We start from the raw sequence: 25,777 nt of genomic DNA, 5'->3' as shown, positions 1-25,777 counted from the left end.
TGGTGACAAGATTTTGATATTCACCGTATGACATGTAAAATTGTTAAACTATTTATTTATTCAAAGTATATGTTTTTTTATCTCTTTGATCCTTAGTCACATCTTTTATGTGTATATTATTATACTTAACTCATACTCTTTAGTCACATTTTTTTTTCATTTATTTTATTTAATTTTATTCCACTCATATCAGAAATTAAAACTATATAAAATCGTTTGCCGAATATGAAATGTTTCTTTTAGAGTAGGATGAGAGAAGTACATTTCCTCTTTTGTTATTGTTCATAATATTTTTAAGAGGAAACTTTTTTTTAGTCCACGAACTTTGCCAAAGTATCATTTTAGGTCCGTGAACTTTGAAAATATCATTTGAGGTCCATCAACTATGGGATAATATCATTTGAAGTACTCTTTTACTATTTCCAAGTTTTTTCTGGACGAAAATACCCTCAATACCTTAAAGGGTATATATTTTTAATAAACTTATCATATACTCATATTTTTTATAAATATCTTTACAATATATTTTTGATGATTTTTCTAAATATAATTTGACCTTCAATATTATCACTTAATTTTGTGACATGCGAGTTAAATTGCTTTTTCAATTATTTATATTAAAGAATTTTAAAATTGAATATAGAACTTCTTTAATAATAAAAAAATTAAATAAGGATTATTTCTTGCATGTCACAAAATTAGGTGATAATATTGAAGGTCAAATTATATTTAGAAAATTCATCAAAAATATATAGTAAAGATATTTATAAAAAATATGAGTATATCATAAGTTTATTAAAAATATATACCCTTAAAAATATTGAGGGTATTTTTTTCCAAAAAAACTTGGAAATAGTAAAAAAGTACTTCAAATGATATTACTCCATAGTTGATGGACCTCAAATGATATTTTCAAAGTTTACGAACCTAAAATGATAGTACTTTGACAAAGTTCATGGACCAAAAATGATGTTCCCTCTATTTTTAATTATTTATAACATTATGAATATTTATTTTAATTAACACATATTTTTAACTATAATCATCATTATATTCTCTTTATCCTCCTTTTATTTTATTCCACTTATCTTAGAATTTTTCTTCATTGTTTGAAAGTTTATGTCCCGTGCATAGCACGGGTGATAATACTAGTTGTATGATAAAGTAAGAGAGATGAGGTGAATGATAGTTAAAGTAATGTTAGTTGATAGTGGGACTTACATTATTAAATTAATATAAATTTTTAAAAATGTAATGCACATGTTTTTGTGAGGCGGACGAAAATAGAAAGTGCACATATTTTTATGAGACGGATGACTGAGATGTAGTTGCACTACAATAGCAACAACCATCGACAGTTTTTCAAATTAAGGAAGTGAAATAAAATTGAAATACATATTAATCATGATTTATTTTGAATTATTTATAAATTGTTGAAATATTATCACTTTGAAATCAATTTTTATTTTTTAAGTTGATACATACTAGGAGTACATGATAAATAAAATTTATTTTCTGTCGTCGGATAAGGCTGCTTCGACGCAGCTACTGAAGGTACTAACTACTAACTATGTCCAACTCTTTGAATACTTTTAGGTGCCTATCACATACGGCCCACCCAACTTTTGATCTTGAATCCATCAACACGAATCCGATAAATTTATAATTCTTTGCTTACATTAATTATGTAAACAAACCTTTACTTAGGTACATGGGTTTTATAGTCCATATAAATTCCCTTTAATTGTATTCTCGATTATCAATCATGGAAACTGATTTTATACATCGGTGATATATTAAATCCAATTATTTTGAAATAATCAATATCAGGATTAATTGATCCAAGATCGACGGGTGATTCTTTAATATGTCTATCACAATTAGACCATTTCTAATGGTATATTAAAAATCAAACGAAATACATAATAGCTTCAATTTTACTGTAAAATCTAGTATTTAATATTAGATGGATTTAAACTACTATAACTTCATCAAAATAATGAAATTATTTTAGAATTGATCCAAATATGTCATATCTCAATTGAAATAATCAAAGTAAAGTAGTCAACACATGTGTTCGTCAATCCGTTCAATTAAAGGTCGAAAATAATTGGAAAGTCGCAATCTGTTCTACAAAGTGACCAATTTTTTCCATAGTTTTTGGCAAGTGCTAAAATTAATATATTCACGTGTTTTTCAAATTTTCTGATAAATACTTTGAACTTCATCCAATTTAGCCACTAGAATAGAAATAATTTTATACTCACATACTTTGAACTTCAAATATTCCTAAATATAAAAAATTAATTTTTTTATGTAAAATTATAATGTACTTTCATCATTCCATGGTATTAGACATTTCTTTTCGATATAGGCATTTTTAGTAAAGTAGATGACTTATCTAGGGAATAGGGATGAACCATCCCAAAATGATTATCTACCGTACCAAACATATAGTGTTAAGGGCATCCACAATGGATGCCCTAGTGGAAGCCCTATTGAGAGCCCTAGTGGTTGCCACGTTAGCATGCCCTATCTTTTTGCAATAGTGGAGCTCTAGTGCATGCCCTATCTCTTATCCACTTTTCATTTCAATTTTAAATCATTACTTTTTTAATTTGTTTTTAATTACTATAAATTATCAAAATATATTATTTCAAACACCACAAATGCAATAAAAAAAAAAAAAACTACATTACTTAAAACTAAAATACTAAAAAAAAGAAAAAACCAAACTAGTCATCCAAATTCAACCTCTGCGCCAAATTCTTGATCATATTCTTAGTCCTCTGTCGGGCTTCCGGATCGGTTTCTTCACGAAGGCTGTTTTGGGCGTCAAGTATAAACCTATACTCAACCACCTCGCGATAACCTCCGAACTCTTCGATCGCCCTGTCCATGAGCTGAACAGATGGAGCAGGCGCAGCCTGCGGGGGGCCGCTGATCCAGACGCGCCCGTCTTCGCCTTCCCTTTGGCCTGGGCTTTGGCAACCTTGGTACCAATGGGACGTCTAAAAGTAGACGTAGGCGTGCCGGAACTCCCTTCCGGCTCAGCGTTCAGATCCACAGGAGATGGGCCGCTGCTCGTGTAATCGCCAGCGACGGTGTTCTTCGTCTGCTTCGGAGCCGAGGATCCAACCGGTATCACTCCGTTGAACTTCTCCTTGTCCTTCAAGATCAGCCAAACATTGTACAGCTTGAACTGCCCGAACTGTTGTTGGTACTCGGACAACGACTTGTTGAGGACATCCTCCATGCTCTCACCGCTAGCTCTTCTGTCCCTGTTCCTGTTGTAGATATAGCAAAAGTTGTTGACGTGGAGCTTGATCCGATCCCAACACTTGCGCAGCTGAACCTTGGTCCGCTTGAACGCCCACTTCGGTTTTACCTCGTTGTAGCGTTCCTCAATGCGATCCCACATCCTGGCCGAAGTCTGGTTGTTGGAGGCTATCGAATCCTCCGATACATCGACCCAACACTGAGCCACCTTCAGGTACTCATCCAACTCGTAGTCAGTACGCCCTGTTGCGTACTCCTCGTTCGGCTCATCGTCTGGGAGTGGGACTGGAACCGATGACGCCTTTTCTTTCCGCGCCATCTTCTTCTTCCCTTTCTTCGGCGGCGGCCGCACAGGGGCAGGAGGTTGCCCACAACTAGGTTCCATATCCTCAACCCGATACTCCTCGGTGCCGAAGAACGGATCGAACTCAGAGTCGGAGACGAAAGTGGATCCCACAGATCCAGGCGTCTCAACCCGGTAGTCTTCGTGGCCGGGCCACCGAGCGCCGCGGCCGCCGCTTCCTCCTCCAAACATCGGCATATCGTCGTCGACATTATTCGGGCTCGGGTATTGACTCGGATCCATTGTTGGAAGTGTGGATATTGAGAGAATATAGAAGAGAAAGTGAAAGGTTTGGTGTGTGAAAAGTGAAGAAAATGGAGTATTTATAGTGGTTTAAATTAGGGTTAAATAATTAAAAAAAATAAAATAAAATATGGCTCGGGCTCGGGCTCGGGCTCGGGCTCGGGCGCGGCTCTGCAATGGGCGCCCGAGCTCACGCCCGATCGGTCGGGCTCGGGCTCGGGATCGGGCGCGACCGAGGGCTGCAATGGATGCCCGACCGTGCCCGAGCCCGATCTCGGCCGATTGGGCGCGCGATCGGGCATCCATTGTGGATGCTCTAAATAGAGAGAGATAATACAATAAAAGTGAATAAGTTTACTAACTATTCTTGTAATAAAAAAGATGACTGAATTACGTGTAGGGAGTATATAATTTTACTAACTATTCTTGTAATAATCAAGAGCACGATAATCATCCATTCCAGTAGTCAGGAAATTCATTAAATAATCACCCATCGCAACAGCTTTGTAAACTGCAGGATTTTGTTTTGTTATCAGCTCCTCAATTGGCCCATAAATCTTACTTGTGTTATCTATGGGCCCTGAGAAAAAACATGCCACAGAAATTCTTGGTCCCATCCGATTTGCTATTGCTCTATGCTCATTGCTTCTTAATTTCCCATTCGACACCAACTGCTCCATCAAAAACAACATCAAATTACTAAAATATTGAATTTGAAGTCACGAATCACAATCTTTGAAGCATTTCCTTACCTGAAGAAGATCACCGATGTTGACGACTAAAGCTCCTTCAACCGGTTGAATGTCGATCCATTGGCCTTCACACAGAACCTGGAGGCCGCAAACAAGTTGGTTTTGTAGAAGAATTGTGAGGAATCCAGCATCCGAATGCTTGCAAGTTCCGATTGCAAGTTGAGGCTCAGGGCATGCCGGATAGTAGTGGCAATGGAGACGATGCCCCTTCGAACATTCCATCTTCCCCAGAAAATCAGTGTTTAGTCCCAGTGCCTCAGATAATAGCCCCAGCAGAATATTCCCCAAACTTTCCACATGTTTTGAGTACTCCACTGACGAATCTCTGTCATTAGTAAACATTTGAATAAGTTCTCCTGTTTGGTCTGTAACATTATAGCACTGTCCTCTGTCCCCATATATTTAGCTATCGAAACAGAGTATTTTGCAAATAAAATTAAATTAGTAGTACTATAAAGCATATGCTTCAAAAAAATTAAACCTGCAAACAGAGGGCAGTTCATCACGATCAAAGCTTGAATCACACGAAATGGTCAAGGTATCTTTCCAGGTTGCAGTTTTGGACATGAAGAGATCATAGCTGCTTTGATATCTCACACTTTTGGTTGTATCCCGAGTATAATACCTCTTCTTCTCATCCACATCCTGCTCGTGGAAACGGCGCACCCCATCGATCATTCCATCGCAAACAGATTGAGGAATCCCGTGGCTCACCACTTGGAAAAACCCCCATGTTTCAGCAGCGCTTCTCACTTGTTCAACAATCTCCCTTCGCCTACCGCAACCGTCGATGCCGCGCAGATTGATCACCGGAACTTGGACTTGACCCTTTTTGTGTTTCAGCTCCGCAGCCAGCTCCTCCGGTGGCCTCACGAAGATTTGTGGGAGCTGGAACAAACCCGAATCGCAGAGGCCTTTGACGCCGGCTTTTGTGTCGTCGAAAGCTTTGAGCATTTCGATGCGATCGTATTGTTGATAAACAGCTGATGAATCGATCCCTTGGGCCATTTATTTGGGTGTTTATGGTGATCATATGTTTATGAAGAAGTTTACATGGTTTATATTCTCTCAGTGTCTTATCTCAATAGACTGATGATGATTGGGAATAAGGACATGCTAGTATATGCAATAGTTTCAACTTAGCACGTTTTTTATGCTTTTTAAAGTGTATCACATGTCTAAATTGAAATCGATTTGTTTGATTGAAAAAATAGATTACAGATAAGATTAGTTGAAAAATGTTTGTTCTTTTTATTGGAAAAATAGATTACAGATAAGATTAGTTGAAAAATGTTTGTTCTTTTTATTGAAAAAATAATCAAATTCTATCTTGCATATGACTATTGATACTTCTTACGCATTAGCTATGTGACATAACCAAATTATATTCTGTTAAGTGTTAGTTAAGTTAAAATGAACAAAGGATGAAGTTTGAGATATAAAAAGATTGTCGAATACTCGTGCCATTTACATACTAGTATATATATGTCACAGTTCCACTCAGCATGCTTTTACTGCTTTTAGGATTTTATCACGTCTAGGAAGTCAATTTATTTGAATGAAAAAATGTGTGATGGATAATATTAATTGAAAATGTTTGTCATTTCATCGCAAAAATAAACTCTATCTTGTAAATGTATACTTATTTATAAGTACTTTTTACGCATTCTCTATATGGCATAACCGAGCACATTGGTCTCACTAATATAAATTAAATTATATCATGGCATGAGACAAAAATCAATAGTTGTTGTGCCCAAAAAAAAAATGATTACGCAGACCGTGTCATATACATGGAATTTACACGTTCCAAAGGCCTAAATTTAATCGTTTTGAATGTACTCCCTCATTCCTTAATAATTTTCATCATTTAATGGTATACAGGTTTTAAAAAATGAATAACAAGTTCATTGAAAAAGTTAGTGGACATGTCCTACTTTTATATACTTCTTCCGTCCCAACTAAGTTAGAGTTGTATTCGTTTTTGAGATGTCTGAACTAAGTTGACTTATTTTATTTTTTAACAAAAAAATAAAACATCCAATCACTCTTATATTATTCCACTATCTACTTTAATCTCTATTTATCTTTCTTATTTTATTTCTCTCTCATACTTTTCAATACAATTCTTAATCTATATGCTCAAAAGTTATGTCTCAACTTAATTGGGACGGATGAAGAATTAGTTTTATGGAGTAATAAAATATGAGTGTGAATGAATTAAGGGGAATGTATGGTCAAAAATGTTAAAAATGATGAAATAAAAATAAGTAATAAATTTTCAGGAATATTCTCTCCGTCTTTTAAATAGACCAATTAAGGATGACTCAAATTTTAATGCATAACTAGTATTACACCCGTGCATAGCACGGAGTAAAATATTTTTTAAAAATATAATTTAGGTTATAAATTTATTAAATAAAATTAGAAACAATATCATTATATGAAATATGTATATAATAAATATAGATCAATAATAGGAGTATGAAACAATTAATCACAAATTATAATATTACAATGTTAAATCATAGGAGAAAATACTATCATAAAAGAATTGAACAAAAGAGGAATCACCATAAATTTTGAAAAACTTATTTATACTCTACATTACCTGTTGATTTTAACGAACACTATTAAAGTTCTTTATCAATAAAATATCTACTCACGTCTTTAATAAAACACAAATACAATTAGTCACTACAACATTAATTTAATATTAAAACAATTAAAGAAATATTCCTACTAATCAACAGGTATAACTCCAAAACCTTTTCACTTTTTTTATTTGGAGTCTATTCACTTCCTCCAATATACTAAAAGGTCTAAAAAAAATTTTATGTATCAACTTTATAAAATAATTATTCTTAACAAAAATCAGTTTTATGTAAACTATAATAGTATATCTAATTTAAAGTGACAGTCTATATATATATAGACCTTCACAATGAAAATGTAATAATTTTTCAACTTCACAAATAGTATCACTTTCCTATCCCATATAATATGTCACTCTAATAATCTATTTTTTGTCCGAACAATCTAAATAAATATTCGAATGGTCCACGCACCATCGATTTCCACTGGTCCATCGATTCACCTTATTAATTCAAATTTATAATAATTAAGTAAAATCCTCATTAAAATATGCATGTAAAATAATTTAACATACAACAAAATAAGGAGTAACAAATTTGATTAAAAATTAGCAACTAATCCAACACATGATATTGTTTTGTTAAGATAAATCTAAACTTAAAATAAAATATGCATATCGATTTAAATAAAAATAAATTATTGTAAATCAACTTCACATAGATATAAAAAGTGAATTTATTAATATTTAATTATTTATGAGAGAAATTGTTGTTGAATTTATTATTGTGTTTGGGAAATAACACTCGAGATTATTCGAAGGAAAAATCAAAAATAACAATAAATTTACATCTATCCGAGCCACTAAATTCAACTAAATTTTGAAGCTCAAACAACCACCACTAATTAAATAAAGCCAAACACTTGTAGCTCAAACAACCACCACTAATTCCACATAAATCAAGCCAAACACGTGATTTATATCCAAGACTAATCTAAACCCCCAAGCCTCTTCATCGGGCTCATTTTCCCCTTCATCGTCCGCCCCAGGCTCCTAATGGCATGTAAAAGATAAGTAAGAATAATGGATTATATGAGACAACTAACCTTGGTCCAAAACAAAACTCACATCTTCATATAAGTCACAAAAGAAAATTTTGCAATGAGAATTATGTTATCCAATAACATACTCACACAAGACCTTGATTCCCTTCAGCTCAGCGTTGCTCAAGTGGAGCATGCGTAGCTTGTTTAGACACAATTTTTCCAACCCCCAAGAGTTGAACTATTTTTAAGCTCAATGGCACGATTTTCATCTTCAACAACATTGTATTCAAATCACTCTTAACTACACATCTATAGTAAACGTTTTTGCATGTTCAATTAAAAACCTTTCCACCTCCAAGCCATTCAATTTATCAACAAAAACCATTGCAATTCCACTCCCCCTAATTATCACCAAAATAACTAAAATCTTTCCATTTTCCTAATTATCGTAGCATAGTATTTAAATCACTCTTAACTACATATATATAAATACGAAACATTTTTGCATGTTCGATTTCCCCACCCTTGTAAAACCTCCCACTTACCACTCCCTCCATGCATGATCGTGGTTTTAACATATTTGCTTCCACTTAACCACACACTTTTAGCCCTTTAATTATATATTTTTAATTTAATTTAATTTTTAAAAATGAAATAGCAATCTTGAATCACACGTTTTTAGCCCCTTACATATACATTTTTAATTTAATATAACTTTTAAAATTAAATGACAATCTTATAAATTTCTCTAAAAGTTGCATGTTATTAGATTACTCTTCGTCTTTTAAATAGACCCAATGACTCAATTTTTAATGTATAAGATAGACGGAGAAATAAGACTTCATCTACTGTTGGCTGATCTTGGATGAGGAATTTTCGAAAGGAATTGTTGCAAAAACGCCACCTCCCATTGGCCACTATGAAATCCACCTTATCCAGTGAAGAGAAGAAGATTTCGGCTTCCAAAGAAGCAGCAGAATCCATAAGTGAAGCTGCAGTTGCACGGGCTAGCCTAGTAGCCATATTTCTTCTTCGAGTAGCCAATTGAAGCGTGTGGTTTGAAGAATTCAGAGTTAATTGTGACAAAGAAATCTCTCAAGAGCGAATGCCACACGTCTGAGGTCTGAGATTTCGGACTTGTTATCCAGCTGCATAGCTTCACTAATTACTACTTGTACGTTTTGAACTCCAATTCGATTTTCTCTCTCTCTCTTTTGGCATGTGTAGGCAGGCGCTTGGAGTTAAGGAGTCTAGTAATTCTAAGAATTTGAAACCACAAAAGGGCACAGGGAAGGCCAAGAGTGAAGTTTGTCAATTCTGGACAACTACATGATGGTAGGAAGGCTGCCCTGTTACCTGAATCTGATATTTCAACAAAATGTGATATGGATACTTTACTTCATAACCTAGAAGTAAGTCTGATTCAGATGATAGTGACTCTAGCTCATCAGTTTGTGTCTCTTGATGATAGACTGATAGTAAACCTGTATATGTACACGGTATGACCTACGCTACCTTTATGTCTTTCTTCGTTGTGATTCTAGACTTATACTCTGCTTTATGTAACGGTACTTGTTTGATTCTCTAGAGAACTATCAGACAGGTTGGCGGTTTGCATATATAGCTACTTTTATGTTTTAACATCGAAACACTTGTCATTGTAGAATTGAAATATTTGTTATGATATGGTACATAAGTATTGCTAGTAAAATTCCTCCGATCTGGCAAGCTTCCTATGAGCTTGAGTATATAAGCCAGTTAGTTCTAACACCATATATTATTCAATGGTGCAGGAAGGAGTCGTCGCAGTTTCCCTGAGAATGCTGGTGCTGCTGGTACTTTTTATAATTAGGTACCTTGCAGCCTTACCATCAGCACTAATGACAAATCTACTTATACGGACACACTTCTCTTGGACTTTCCTCAACCATTTTTGACAAACGTCTATATCTCCAAGCAGGCAAAGGCTGCTGCTCCCTTGTTATGGAGCCATGTTATGGTCAGTGGAAGTGAATATTTAACAGTATAGCTCTTTTTGGTATATAATCCATATTGTTTACTTGATCATTCTAAATGGAATGAACTGCCAACCAACTTGTTATAGAGACATCCACTCGGGAGTATATATTTATTTTTCTTCTTTTGCATTTTGAAATCAATCTAGCCTTGTTCAAGTTGAAGGACAGATCAAGCTTTCAAGCGGAGAGTTTGAGCTCTTCGCAGAAGAACTCCTAATGAGTGATTCTATTGTAAGAGTTAAGGGATAATTTGTTTGATTCACAAAAAAATATTTGGAGTGCCTGAAAAATTGACCCTTATAAGCATGGTTCTGCTGCATTGCTGGACATGCTTTGGCATACTTACCAATATTATTAATGGTGTGATGTTGCATATCGATTAGAGAAAAAGCTTGTGCTTATTTTCCACATTCTAATGTTTTTGTGAGTTAAGATAGTTGAGAAATATGACACTATGTTGTACATCATATTCTAGGTTTTTGGTGCTCTCCGCATGCCAGTTAAAATGTTTTTGATGTGGAACTCAAAGATGATAATATATGGAGGCAGGGATGAAATTGTTGGGATCATTACTTGGGGCTAGCAATCTCTTAGTTTAAAGGGTAAGTAAGCTAGATTACCTATTGTATCTTCACATGGATTCAATAATTGACTTCCTTGCCAACTTTCTTTTGGCAGGAATCCTCTCTTATACATTCAAATGCAAGCCTTGGAGTTCAAGGTCAAGGTTCAATAAATTTATCTGGTCCTTGAGATTGTATTGAAGCTCAGCACTTAGTTTTGTCGTTGTTTTCTAGCATCAAGTATGCCATCTATGAGTATATGTTTCTTCTGAGCCTGATTCATCCATCAAGGTATGGACTGGAGTATATGTTTACTTTCTCAGTATATTGATTGCCAATAACTTGCAGGCAGTTTTCAGAGAAGATAAGCTTCGTAAGGATATTGAAGATCTTCAAAAACGAGATCAAGTAAGTTTGGCCTTTGCGATGATAGATCTTCTTGCTGGAAAAGCATCTCAATGTATATCATTTAATGTGGAATTATTTCTAGGCGAGTGAGCGTAGGTGCGAGGAGTTAATAACACAAGTTCCCGACTCCACCAGACCCCTTTTAAGGCAGATTGAAGCAATGCAGGTTTTGCTGTGCACTCAGTATCTTTTTAGATGATTAGATTTGTTTACCTTGCGGTACTCATTCATGCATAATGATTAATCTCAGGAAACAGCAGCCAGAAGGGCTGAAGCTTGGGCTGCTGTAGAGAGATCACTAAACTCACGACTTCAGGTTTCTGAATGATTTGCCTCTTACATGTGATTATGGTTTTGATGCACCTAAATTAATTCTTGATATAAATACAGGAAGCAGAGGCAAATTCCGCTGCTGCGCTCTATCAGTGAACGTTTAACTCAAACTTCATCTTGGATAAACGTTCTTGAAGCTCAGGTATTCTTACTCTAATACTTGATCAAAGTAACTTTGCTAATTAAATTGAAGATCAGCTTATGGTAGAGGAGTTTTGCAGATATCATGCCTTAGAGCTGAGCAGACACAGCTGACAAGATCTCTTGAAAAGGAGAGACATAAAGCAGCTGACCATAGGCGGGAATATCTTGCTTTGAAGGAGGAAGCTGATACCAATGAGAGTCATGTGAATCAGCTCGAAGAAGAATTGAAGGTACTAAGGAGAAAACATAAGGAGGAGTTGCATGATGCACTGATGCATCAAGAGCTTCTTCAACATGTAGCACTTTTAGTTCTAGCCAGAAATTACGTTATTAGCCTCTCTTTGTTCTGTAATGCTTGATGCTGCAAATTTTGTTCCTGTTTATAGTTTTACTTTTTGGGCTGGACTTCTCCTTATGTTTGCATGAATCTCGAACGCCTTATATGGCTAAATTAATGATTGAAAATTAGTTGAAGTTTTAGTTCCACACACTAGCTTATTGATAAGGTTGTTATACGTAAACAGGAACTAGAGCGGGAAAAGGTTGCTCGTCTGGATCAGGAAAGGGCTGCCCGCGTTCATCTTCTACCGTCCCCGATCAAGTTCCCATAGCTAGGCAGAAGTCAGCTGGATTTGATAGTGGTATTTTCCATCTGCTATACACAAGAAACTTGTATGTTTCGTCTACTGATGATTTTGATGCTCTACTTTAACAGTCAATTTGACTCGTAAGACTCGAGTGCGAGCAGCTTGAACAGTATGGAAGAAAGTTTTTTCTTGCAGACCACTTTGGGCTCATGAATAGAAGTGTCGGGGATGGTCATGAGTCCATATTATATGAAGAGTATGACATCCAACACTTTTGAAGCTGCTCTTCGTCAAAAGGAGGGAGAGCTTGCATCATATGCTTCAAGATTGGTATGGAGCGATATCTGGTTCAGTTTACTACACCTAGTGATAATTATGCAAAATTATCTCTTAATTATTTATCCTCGTATGAAGGTGTTCTGTTTAGAATCTTTCCAGTAACTGGAGTTTTTCTATCAATCAGGCTTCTTTGGAATCCATTCGTGACTTGCTTGCAGAAGAATTAGTCAAACTAACAGCAGAGGTGAGGTTTTGTTGTTGTTTTTCATCTTCTTTGTGTCTGATTTGCAAGCACATGAGTTCCTTTTGATCTATCCAGCTAGTTTAGGTTGTTATTGCTGTAGAGCAGGATTATAACTTCAGAATAAATAAGATCAGATCAAAACCCTCCTAGTTACTGAAAAAAAAATTCTTTTAACCTCAGCCCCCCTTATGGCTATGGATTGTACTTGCAGTGTGAAAAGTTACGGACAGAAGCTGCTGCACTACCAGGAATTCGAGCAGAATTAGAAGCTCTCAGAAGGAGACACTCAGCTGCACTGGAGCTGATGGGTGAACGTGATGAAGAGTTATCTCTACTTTTTTTGCTCTACAGCTTGCCAACGTTAACTATTTTATTCCACCGTGATGCATTTGTATAGGAAGAAAGAAAACTTATCTGGATGTTGATCAGAACCCCAAGTTTATAAATATCAAGCATGTTTTCTTTTGAACACATGCATTTTATCATTACTGTTTCAAAACAAAACACCTTTTATGTTAGCTTTCATTTGAAAAATTCAAAGTGGACATCTAATCTGATATTGAAATGGACAATTTGTGTTGTTGGAAGAAATCCGTGCTGATATTGTTGATCTATAGGAGATGTACAGAGAGCAAGTAAATTTGCTAGTGAATAAGGTGAAATGTTGATTATCCATCATAATTTCATTCATCTCACATGTTCATCTGTTATCTGTATTGTACTGTTTGCAGATTCACATACTAAGTTCATCAATGACTGCTTCATGATAGTGTATAAATATTTCCGGGCTTCCAGTATGTTGCATTTTTGCCACAAATTATTGTATACGGCTTCAGTTTTGCCACTTTTAAGGCTCAAGTTAGTTCGATCTAGCGTGTATCGATGTATACTGTACTCTGTATAGTGCGATATAAGAGTGTGCAGTAAGTTAAGCTACAAAAATTTGTTCATACATAACACTTTTTGAAATCAACTAAAGAGTCTTGAGTAGTCATGTTGAAATACCGAACCCAAGCAATGATCTCGTTTTCTATAATGTTGACATTTTAAAAACTTTAAATTGAGATGGAGAGATGTATCTTTCGTTGGAACATTTATGTTTTGGGATTTAATCACGTGTGAACAATGTTGCTACTGTGGCATTTGTGATGGTATCCACTTATAAAATGAAAAATGACTTCCATGATTTTCTGCAAATATTTAGGGTAGGTAAATCATGAAAATCGCTCTACCTTGGAGAAATTGAATGGTAAACCTTTTTTTTTTAATTGAAACTGAGGCTTCCTTGGATCAAATTTCTTTGGTTCTTTATTAGTTCAACATGAGTGCATACCTCAAGCCATTTTGGGAATGGATGTTATCTGCCAAGCCAAGTCTGGTATGGGGAAAACTGCTGTTTTTTGTTATTTCGACATTGCTGCAGATAGAAGCTGTTACAGGTTGAGTTGCAGCTCTTGTGCTATGCCACACAAGGGAGTTGGCTTATCAGGCATGTTTCCTATTTCTGAACGAGTTTAAAGTTTAGACTTGCGTATATGTGTGACTAGATATGTTTGTTGCTTTGATAAATGATTTGGTACTGTTTTTTTTGTCTTATTTGTATATTCTCTGTTTTGAATATTGCAGTCTGTCAACATTAAGATCCACAAAGATCTTCTGAAGAATGAATGCCCTCACATTATGGTAGGAACACCAGGAAGGATTCTTGGTCTAGCAGGTGACATGTATGCCAAGAATACAGTGGTGAAAGCACTGTATGCTTGCTGTATCATGCTCGCCTATGCTCTATCCGACATCTGATGATTCATTTCAAATGGTTTCGTGGGCAGGGGTTTCAAATAGTTGGAGAAGTAGGTTACTTTGAGCAGCGGTGGTGCACTAGTAAAGACTCTGCAAGGAGTGATTCAGAAGAACCAGGACCTCAATTCGGGCCATGCACGTTGTCAATTCATTTCGTACTGGATAAACATTAGCTTCTCATGGGGCGCCCTAATATGCTTTAACTGTTATATTTACTTGGATGATGAGGCAAAGATGACAGATAAGATTAGTTGAAAAATGTATTGGAAACAAATCATATTCTATCTTGCATATGGCTATTGACAGCGCTACAATAAACTGAGTTTGCTGGAGAAGAACCAACTGAGTACTACTATTTAATGAAGTTTAGTTTTTATTAAATGGAGTACATCACCAGTTTGATCGTGTCAAGTAATTGATAGATTTTCAAGGACTTGTGTTGGCCAAGTTGATGTCAACATCTTTTTTTACAATACTTTGGAGTACCACTGTTTTTCTAGTTCTTTCTACTTTATATAGTTTTCTAATAAATTGAGAAAAAATTACAATTTTTCAACAAAATAAGTTAACACAACTAAAATTCTTAAATTAGATAAGAATATGACACGATTTACAATTGATTCTTCCACCACAACTCACATTAAACAATTTTTCTTGATAAACTCCAACTAAGGAGTATCCATTATTGGAATTAAAACATTTAGGGGGCATTCAACAATAATCTATACATATCTAATGGTGCAGTTGTGAAATTGCCCCAGAAATTGCGTTCAACAATAGTTATACTAAAGGTGCAGTTTGAAATATAGTAGCACTACTAATTAGTCATTGTTGGAAATTTATGTGGAGATAAATGAAACAAGACCAACAAGGTGAATACTTTGTATAGAGAACTCTTGTTGAATACTTGAATGAAAAATGAGTACAAGGATCATCCTATTTATACTAGTGTAGGAATGCACTAGTTGGATGAACCTACACAAATACATGTATCATAATTAAAGTAATACATAGAATTAATACTAGAAGTTGGACCATTAATTCATGAATCTAGGAAATACATTAATCTTCAATACTCCTCCTTAATGTTTTTCCGGTGACTTCAAGTTTCTCTCTCAAAAGGTGAAATTTTGCTTTCGGAAGGACTTTTGTCGACTCTAAATTGTTGAGCATAGCCCTTGGCTACAAGCCTTGCTTTGAATTTCTGAATGGTTTTGTCTGGATCCATCTTGAGTTTGGAAATCCACTTTACTCCAATAACATCTTTGTTAGAAGGGCGATTTACCAATTCACATGTATCCTTCTCCTTGATCTTTTGAAGCTCCTCCTTCATGGCTTCAATCCAGACGGATTCTTTATATGCTTCTGGAAGGTTGTGAGGATTGAGGAAAGAAACGTTACAACTTTCATAAATTTCAGTTTGTAACCTTGTTTTCCTCTGCAGTGAATCTGGTGATGGATGGTCTTCATCTTCTGCAACATCCTGATCAATTTTATCGACATGAATGGCCTTTGGATAGGGCCAGATCACAGGAAAGTTCCTGCTACTTCCCATTTTTATATCCGAAATCTCCATGTTGTTTTTCTTATCAAAGATGCTACAAGAGTTTCCCTCAAAGTGTAAGGAATACCCATGTTGCATCATTTGACCAACACTTAACAGATTGTGATTCAAAGAAGGAACTAGAAGGACATCTTTAATGAATCTAGTACCTTTCTTTGTTGGACAGCCAACGTGCCTTTGCCTTTGGAATCCACCAATTCACCATTTCCCATCTTGACTTTTGGTTTGACGGAACAGTCGATGTCGGTGAAGATGCTCTCATTTGGCGTCATATGGTTGTTGCATCCACTATCAATGAACCATGTGTCATTGATTTCTTCTTTCGAAATTTGACAAGCATAGAACAAATACTCGTGGTCTTCTTCAGAACAATTGGCATGGTGTTTTTCTTTGTTCCTGCAGCCTGCTTCCTTGTGCCCAAACTTTGAGCAGTGCGAACATTGAGGTTTTCCTTTGTGGTAGCAATCACTTTCTAAATGATTTGTTTTGTTGCAAATACCACAAGGAGGATATTCACCATTTATTTCCTTCCATTTGCTATCACTTGATCTCTTGAGATAGACTTTGGATTGAAAAGCATTTTCCAAAGTTTCTTCACTTCTTCTGGTCAATCTTTGCTCATGTGCTTGCAAAGACCCCATGAGTTCTACAAGTGATAATGTAGATAAGTCCTTCGATTCTTCGATGGCTGCAACTACATGGTCATACTTTTCGGTGAGACTGATCAAGAATTTTTGAACAACTCTTGACTCTTCGATTGTTTCTCTATAAGATCTCATTTGATTGGTAAGATCAATTACTCTGGTGCTATATTGTATAGCATTCTCAGAATCTTTCATTTTGAGATTTTCCATTTCTCTTCTCAAGCTTTGAAGCTTAATGGTTTTGACCTTTGAACTCCCTTGGAATTCTTGTTGCAAGATCTCTCATGCTTCTTTTGAGGATGTGGCTCCCATCAATCTGGGAAAGATGGCATCGCTTACGGCCATTTGAAGGTTGAATAATGCCGTAGCATCTTTTTGTTGTTCCTTCTTTTCTACCGCAGCAGTGTTGCCTTCTGGAGGAATCTGTACGCCTTTTTCTATCACATCCCATAGATCTTTTGATAGAAAAAATGTCTTCATTTTGATACTCCAGAAATCATAGTTTTCACCAGCAAAGACGGACAGTTGTTGACTTGCTCCAGAATTTGCCATTTTCTTCCACGCCTTGATATAAGAACGACTTGGCTCTCGATACCACTTGTTGGAAATTTATGTGGAGATAAATGAAACAAGACCAACAAGGTGAATACTTTGTATAGAGAACTCTTGTTGAATACTTGAATGAAAAATGAGTACAAGGATCATCCTATTTATACTAGTGTAGGAATGCACTAGTTGGATGAACCTACACAAATACATGTATCATAATTAAAGTAATACATAGAATTAATACTAGAAGTTGGACCATTAGTTCATGAATCTAGGAAATACATTAATCTTCAATAGTTAGAGCTTCGATTTTTAGTTTGTCAAGAGGTGAATTATTATGTAACATTAAATGAAACCGTATTACTATGTTTGCACAAATTGAAGTTATACACTGTCAAACATTTTGGGTAACTAAAATCATAGAAGTATTACCGTGAATCTTCTACCCATTCAAAAAAAAAAATTGGAATTTCAATTCAAGTCTTCATACAAACAACAGGGCAGCGCCGACCAAGATAGAGAGGATTTTGAGCTACATATTTAGATAATTTAAAACCTTGTAAACTGAAAATATGAAATGTTGTCAAAATCTTTTACCCCCTTAAATTTAGGGTATTTTACATGAATTTTAACTAAACCCTAGAAAATTACCTCTCAAACCGAAAATTTGTGCGTTTTTCAAACAGTGGATAACCTAAAGTGGTTCAATTCAGGATTTTAGGGTATTTGACATGAATTTTAACTAAACCCTAAACGATAACTCTGCAAATCGACAATTTGTGTGTTTGAACCCAAAGTAGTTCAAATCAGGATTTTAGGGTATTTGACATGGATTTTAACTAAAATCTAAACAATTACCTCTGTGGATTAATAATTTGTGCATTTTTGAGCAGTGGAGACCCCAAAGTGGATCTCTTTTCACAAAAGAAACCACTCGTGGGGTTCTCTATTCAAAAATCGAAACCACCTTTCCTCAATCTTTTGGAGTTTCGAATATTGCATTCACTGTAAGAAAAAAAAAATGACTCACTGAGAAAGATAGTACTGCCTCCGTTCAATAGGAGTCATTTTGTTTTTCTTAATCTCCGTGTCGAAAAAAAATGCCTCCATTGCTATGGAACGGAGGAGTAGAAGATGGAACATATAGTAGAAGAAGAAAATGGTAATATTATATAGTAGGGTTAAATGAATTAAACAATCAAACAATCAAGTTTATGAGATTAATGGGCTAGATTAGTTTTATTGTTATAATGAGTCTGTTTACATTATTTAATTAGCTGGCTTAATGGGTTTAGATTAGTTTGTTTTCTATATATGGTCCAAGCTAAATTTAATTCCAAGTTGTGTAATGGATTCTAAATATTGAGGTTAATTCTCTATTTCTACAAATTATAACTGTATAGTATAAAATTATTGATGATAGAGAAGTAACAATACACAAATGAATTTATTAATAATATCTTCATGGATTTTCAACATTCTTTACTGAATTATGAATCTTCTACTTTAATATTACATTTTAATTTAAACCACCTGATTGATGACTCTCTTTCCTACAGCCTTTCTGCACCAGTCCAATGGAACAAAGAGATTTCAACAACATCTTCCAGAGAGAGTTGCACAAAGAGGGGATATATCAGGCCTCGACTTTCTTCTCTCTAGCGAAGGGGCACACGAAGCAGTCTCATACAGCATGTGCTTCATATTGTGCGTGCGAAAGCCTCAACACTGACCGGGTCTCTGCCTCTTCACTTAGCCGCAGAGAAAGGTCATCATGCTATATGTAAACTGCTCATAATGGCGTACCCAGAAGCATGCATTGAGCGCAACACTAATGGAATGAATCCACTTCACTTGGCCGCCCAGGGAGGCCATCTTGAAGTATGCCGACTCTTGCTTGATAGTTGCTCACTGGCGTGCATGGAGCTAGATGTTAATGGCTTGAATCCGATTCATGTTACCACCCTGAAGGGGAATGTTGATGATGTACTCTGGTTTTTTTATTAGCCATAGTTCGTCTTATTGCTGTGAAACAAAGGCTCGGTAACATGAAAACGATTCTGCACGCGTGCGTCCACTTGGGCTGATTAGATTCCATTAGGATTTTAGGACAACATCCCTCGTGGTCTGAGCTGAGATCAATAGTTGATGATGACGGAAACACAATGTTGCATCTCGCTGTCAAAATGATGAAACAAGAATTTGTGCATTTCTTTTTTTTTTTTGAAAACAAAATAAGGAGCTTGCACAAGAACAACCGTGGAGAGTCTGAGCTTGATTTGACAAGAAACAATGAAGAAATGAAATTGTTGTTATCAACTCTCGTGTCATTGTCGCACAACTTTGTAGGAATCGATATGTGGATTGTTTGTTCTATACTTGAAGTCACATTGGTTTACTAATGCAGCTTCAACCCGCCTGGTGGCTTGTGGGTAGACGAAACCGGAGGTCATATTCCATATGTGCTCGATGACTATCAAAACATATAATACGTAAATACTCCATATAACTGGAAAAAGTCACGTACATAATTGGGTAGGTTTTGCTTTCCAAAAGAAAGATAAATTCCCTCATTAGTGTTCCATATATTGGTCCAAGGTAAAGGTCAGAGCATATAATACATTTGTTGACGAGATCAATGTGCGTGATGCCTATCAGAGCATATAATACATACTCCCCCCATCCACAAAAAATAGAGCAATTTGTGTATGGCACGGGTTTTAATGTAGAATTGGTAAAGTAAGAGAGAATGGAAAAAAAGTTAGAGGGAAGGAGAAAAGGTAAGAGAGAAGTAATGTTAGTGGAATGGTGTGTATGGTTATTATTTATTGAAAACTTTCCATGAATGAATGTGCTCTATTTTTTGTGGACGGCCAAAAAGGGTAATTGTGCTCTATTTTTTATGGACGGAGGGAGTATATATTAAGAATTGGGTAGGTTTTACAGGAAAAAGTCACGTTGATGAATTGTTAGACATCAATAATGAAAACGATACATAATATTGAAATTCTACAATAGAAAAATATTAAAACGATATGGTGTAATATTTTTTAGAGGCTCGGGTGTTAACACTAGTTATTCTAAAGGAGCAGTTTGAAATATAGTAGCACTATTAATTAGTTTAGAGCTTTGATTTATAGTTTGTCAAAATAAAAAATTGTGAGGTGAATTGTTATGTAACATTAAATGAAGTCGTATTACTATGTTTGCACAAATTGAAGTCATACACTGTTAAACATTTTGGGTAACTAAAATCATATTATCATCTAGTCAAAAGTATTAATCTTCTACCTATTCAAAAATAAAAAATTGGAATTTCAATTCAATTCTTCATACAAACAACAAGGCAGCGCCGACCAAGATAGAGGGGATTTTGAGCTAAATATTTAGGTAATTTAAAACCTTGTAAACTAAAAATATGAAATGCTGTCAAAATCTTTTATGCCCTTAAATTTAGGGTATTTTACATGAATTTTAACTAAACCTTAGAAAATTACCTCTCAAACCGAAAATTTGTGCGTTTTTCAAACAGTGGATAACCTAAAGTGGTTCAATTTAGGTTTTTAGGGTATTTGACATGAATTTTAACTAAATCCTAGACGATATCCCCTGAAAATCATAATTTGTGCGTTTTTTACCCCAAAGTATTTCAAATCAAGTGTTTAGGGTATTTGACATGGATTTTAACTAAAATCTAAACAATTACCTCTGCAAATCGACAATTTGTGCTTTTTTGAACAGTGGACGCACGCGTGCAGAATCGTTTGCCTGTTTTCGAGCCCTTGTTTCACAGCCGCATAAGACGAACTATGGCTCAGAAAAAAAACCAGAGTACAACATTCCCCTTCAGTAGTGTGGCCTTTCGGTATATTTACCCAGTCCCCCCTAGGCTTAATGAGTTAAATATGGTTAGATAAGTTTGTTTTCAGTATTATTTAGTTGGTTTAATTGTTGTTGGCCGAGCTAAATTTAATTTCAATTTGTGTATTAATTAAAGGGTTTAAAATAATGAGGTTCAAAGTTAATTTATTTGATGTTGTTTCTTAAATTTATTGTCACATTTTAACTTAGTCACCTTACTCTCTTCCCTACAGACTCTCTCTGTATTCGCCTTTGATGTATTGCCACCAGTCTAAATGGAACAAGCAAATCTGAACCACATGTTCCGCAAAGTTACACTGACAGTCGATACATCGGCCCTTGACTCTTTTCTCTCTAATGAAGGGGCATATGAAGCAGTCTTATCACAGAACGTGCTTAATTCATTTTGTAGCATTAAACGAATATGAAGACTTGTTCAGGGCCTTGCTTCATCGTTTTCCCACACTTAAGCGCGTGAAAGCCTCGACATTGACCAAATACCAATGCAAATGGAACTAATCCACTCCATCTGGCTGCCCAAAAAGACCATCATCTTGTATGCGAGGAGTTGCTTGATAAGTGCCCAATGGTGTGCATAGTGTTGAATAGTCTAGGCATGTATGCGCTTCGTATTGTCGTTTTGAAGGAGAATCTAGATGTACTCCGCCCACTTTTGAACAATAGTTTCACTAATAAGGATGTGAAGCAAAGGCTCCCACAAGGGCAAACCATCCTTCACGCGTGCATTGCCTCTAGCCAATTAGATTTTTTAAGGGTTTTAGCAGAAAAGCCTTTTCTGTGGTCCGGACTGAGAGGAGCCAAGGATGATGATAGAAATACAATGTTGCATATCGTTGTTGCAAATATGCAACATGAAAGTGTCCAATACCTGGTTTCTGAAAACAAAGTCACGTGCTTGAGCAACCACAAGATAGGGAAGTCCGAGCTTGATCTTGGAGGTGACAGCAATGAGTTGAAATTGGTGTTATCAAATATCGTGTTGGTACAGTATGTGTTTGTAGGAATTGAAATGAAGATAGTTTTCTTTATACTTCTAGCCACTTTGGCATATCATACCACTGCCTCTCCGCCTGGTGGCGTGTGGCAAGACGCCACCTCAGGCCATACCCCCGGTGAACCTATCCTTCTTCATACACAACCTTTTCTACTTCAAAATGTTAACCCTAGCCAATCTTTATGCATTTACTTTTAGTCTGGGTGCTATTATCCTCTGTGCCATACACTTATTCATTCCTCGGGTTGTCAACCCCAAAATTGTGGACATTGCACTAAATACTAGCCTTATGGCTGCATGCATAATGATTGCGATGAGTTATGTGTTCCTATATAGTATTATTGTTCCAGTACTTCACCAACATCGTCCACCCATATTGATTGCTATTGTATTGGTGGTTACAGTTGTGTCCTTCGCTGTCATTGGGTATCTGATTTCTATTGTCGTAAACCGAAACAGAAATCGATACCGAAATCGAAATCGAAATCAAAACCAATCTTGAGACAATGGATAGGAAATAAATAAAAATAAATAAATAAATAAATAAATAAAGGACGGGTTGAAAGGATATGAGGGGCTGAAGAGATGTAAAATGTTGTAGATAAGGAGGGAAAACCTACCGTGATTAGGATTTCCAATTTGTGCAGTCTAAAATGGTGGTGTTGGTCAAGGAAAATTACTTTGCAATGGTATTGTTAGTGGTGGTGGACATGGCGGTCAAGATAGAAAGGGTTGTTACAATGACGACAGTTGTATACAGAAAGGTGCATCCTATGAGAATGCTGATTTACCTTATGAGCTGGGCAGTGGAAGAGGAAATGATAGCTTCAGTAGGAACGTGCTTGTTGCCATTCTCAAGTTCTTCTACCATGAGTATCCAGGGCATTGTTCATCTGCTCCTTTGACAGGCTCCTTGGAGTATCTATTGAAAAATTTGCAGATTGAAGGTTTTTCAATAAAGTAGATGGGGAAATTCCAGTGGGAGCATCCAAAAGAAGGATTGATTCCCTCATTAGTGTTCCATATATTGGTCCAGGTTCAAAGCATATAATACATTTGTTGACGAGATCAATGTGCTTGCTGCCTATCAAAGCATATAATACGTATATACATAACTGGAAAAAGTCACGCATATAATTGGGTAGGTTTTGCTATCCAAAAGAAGGATTAATTCCCTCATTAGTGTTCCATATATTGGTCCAGGGGAAGGGTCAGGGCATATAATACATTTGTTAACGAGATCAATGTACTTGATGCCTATTAGACATCTACATTATTAAGACTACACAATCTACATTATTAGATGATACGTGACATTAATCTAACGGTTACATCACAAGATCCAATGACTGATATATATTGGGATGTGATCATGTCAATAAGTGAAATTCTGTAAAATAATCAAAGCAAATCTCAGTCATTGGATCTTGTGATGTAGCCGTTAGATGAATGTCATGTGCCATCCAATAATGTAGATTGTGTAGTCTAATAATGTAGCTCGACTAATAATGTAATGCATTTAGTGTAATAATGTAGATTGTGTAGTCTAATAATGTAGCTCGGCTAATAATGTAATGCTTTTAGTGTAATAATGTAGCTTTATTATCACAATCATCCAATCTAAGGATCCAAGGGCTGAGATTTGCTTTGATTTTTGACAGAATTTTACTTATGGACCATAATGCATGCGCTAGCGTGCTAACTAATTTACAGTAATAACTAATAGTAATACATTTCAATTCTGTGTATTAAAATTATCAACACAAAGACATAATTATATCAATACAACATGTAAATTTAAATATCAACACAAAGACATAAGTTTATCAATTGATAAATTTATTTCTTTGTATTGATATTTTTAACGTACAAAATTGATATAAGTTATTAGTTATTACTGTAACTTAGTTAGTATTTGATCACACACCTATATATATATATATATATGGATGTATTCAAATACTTTTAATATCTTTTGTCCTTTTTCCTTCTTAATCCTAGCCCCACGATTTTGTCATCTGACGGTTAGATTAATGCCACGTGTCATTTAATAATGCACATTTTCATTCTAATAATGCACAGCGACTAATAATGCAACATTATAGACTAATAATGCACATTTTCATTCTAATAATGCACATCGGCTAATAATGCAACATTATAGACTAATAATGCATTGATCACAACCATCCAATTCAAGGATCCAAGGGCTGAGATTAAGAAGGAAATAGGACACTTAGGGTCCAAAGGAGCCTAACGCACCCCTATATATATATATATAGGGATGTGATCAGGTCCATAAGTGAAATTTTGTCAAAAATCAAAGCAAATCTCAGCCATTGGATCCTGTGATGTAACCGTTAGATTAATGCCACGTGTCATCTAATAATGTAGATTGTGTAGTCTAATAATGTAGCTCGGCTAATAATGTAACGCGCTTTAGTCTAATAATGTAGATTGTGCAGTCCAATAATGTAACCCAGTTAATAATGTAACGCTTTTAGTGTAATAATGTAGCTCGTATATTATGATCACAACCATCCAATCTAAGGATCCAAGGGCTAAGATTTGCTTTCATTTTTGACAGAATTTTCCTTATGGACCATAGTGCTATATAGGGGCATGTTAGGGTGCCACCACCCCTTAAAATAACACCATACCACCATTTCTAGCCAATCATTTGTACACGTGGACGAATAATAAGCTGCCACGTGGCAAAAAAAAATTCTGGAAAAAGACGGGCAGCAATCTGCTGTTCTTTAAACAACAATTTTTCTTGAACAACAATATCCGACACACTATACAGCAATCTATAGATTGCTGTCTACCGTATTGAATATTGCTGTGTAGCGTTTATAATATTGCTGTATAAGCGTTGTCACGTTGTCATTTTAAGAGGGGTTGTCATTTTAACACAAACCATATATATATATATATAGGGGCGTATTATGCTCAATAAGTGAAACTTTGTCAAAAATCAAAGCAAATCTCAGCCCTTAGATCCTTAGATTGGATGGTTGTGATAAGTTACATTATTAACCCAAGATGCTACATTATTAGTCGAGCTACATTATTAGACTAAAATGCTACATTATTTTACTAAAATAGTACATTATTAGCTAAGTTACATTATTAGACTAATAATCTACATTATTAGATGACACGTGGCATTCATCTGATGGCTACATCACAAGATCCAATGATTGAGATTTGTTTTAATTTTTTACAGAATTTCACTTATTGATCTGATCACGTCCCTATAGGGGTGCGTTAAAATGACAACACCTCTTAAAATAACATCATACCACCATTCCTAGCCAATAATTTGTACACGTGGACGAATAATAAGCTGTCATGTGGCAATAAAAAAAATGCTCAAGTGTAAATATCTCGGCCAGCAATATACAACACTATACAACAATTTTTTTTCGGCCAACAATATCCAACACGCTATGCAGCAATTTACACCGTGTTTTACTGGAAAAAGTCACGTTGATAAATTGTTAGACATC

The 25,777-nt window shown here is 35.5% G+C and overlaps 3 protein-coding genes across 18 annotated transcripts; 1 reads left to right on the top strand and 2 right to left on the bottom strand.

The window, feature by feature from the left end:
* Positions 1-2,638: 2,638 nt before the first annotated feature.
* Positions 2,639-4,075, bottom strand: LOC148926413 (uncharacterized). Its single transcript, XM_089058056.1, has one exon. The coding sequence runs from the start codon at positions 3,863-3,865 to the stop codon at positions 2,774-2,776; it is 1,092 nt and encodes a 363-aa protein (XP_088914182.1). The 5' UTR covers positions 3,866-4,075; the 3' UTR covers positions 2,639-2,773.
* Positions 4,076-4,210: 135 nt separating this feature from the next.
* On the bottom strand, positions 4,211-5,706 carry LOC125187673 (1-aminocyclopropane-1-carboxylate oxidase homolog 1-like). The gene is made up of 3 exons (XM_048084298.2): positions 5,099-5,706; positions 4,618-4,942; positions 4,211-4,536 (listed from the first exon to the last, which is right to left on the bottom strand). The coding sequence occupies exons 1-3, from the start codon at positions 5,623-5,625 to the stop codon at positions 4,282-4,284; spliced, it is 1,107 nt and encodes a 368-aa protein (XP_047940255.1). The 5' UTR covers positions 5,626-5,706; the 3' UTR covers positions 4,211-4,281.
* A 3,366-nt stretch (positions 5,707-9,072) lies between these two features.
* LOC125187309 (golgin candidate 5-like) lies at positions 9,073-13,317 on the top strand. Of its 16 annotated transcripts, none has more exons than XM_089057938.1 (14): positions 9,078-9,377; positions 9,484-9,591; positions 10,050-10,108; positions 10,217-10,255; positions 10,750-10,876; positions 10,953-11,245; positions 11,328-11,411; positions 11,496-11,561; positions 11,636-11,720; positions 11,800-11,952; positions 12,247-12,363; positions 12,438-12,639; positions 12,773-12,832; positions 13,044-13,317. In XM_089057938.1, exons 12-14 carry the CDS (start codon positions 12,538-12,540, stop codon positions 13,227-13,229), a joined length of 348 nt encoding a protein of 115 aa, XP_088914064.1. In that variant the 5' UTR covers positions 9,078-9,377; positions 9,484-9,591; positions 10,050-10,108; positions 10,217-10,255; positions 10,750-10,876; positions 10,953-11,245; positions 11,328-11,411; positions 11,496-11,561; positions 11,636-11,720; positions 11,800-11,952; positions 12,247-12,363; positions 12,438-12,537; the 3' UTR covers positions 13,230-13,317. The 16 variants fall into 16 exon arrangements, with proteins under 16 accessions (XP_088914074.1, XP_088914072.1, XP_088914073.1 ...); XM_089057937.1 differs by having other exon boundaries at positions 9,484-9,668; XM_089057936.1 differs by having other exon boundaries at positions 9,484-9,755.
* The last annotated feature ends 12,460 nt before the right edge of the window (positions 13,318-25,777 follow it).

This window comes from Salvia hispanica, chromosome 5 (assembly GCF_029641045.1).
Source record: "Salvia hispanica isolate PSC_SH4W2 chromosome 5, Shi_PSC_v1, whole genome shotgun sequence".
NCBI lineage: Eukaryota > Viridiplantae > Streptophyta > Magnoliopsida > Lamiales > Lamiaceae > Salvia > Salvia hispanica.
The sequence above is the reverse complement of the archived record's forward strand: the minus strand, read 5'-3'. Positions and strand labels throughout refer to the sequence as shown.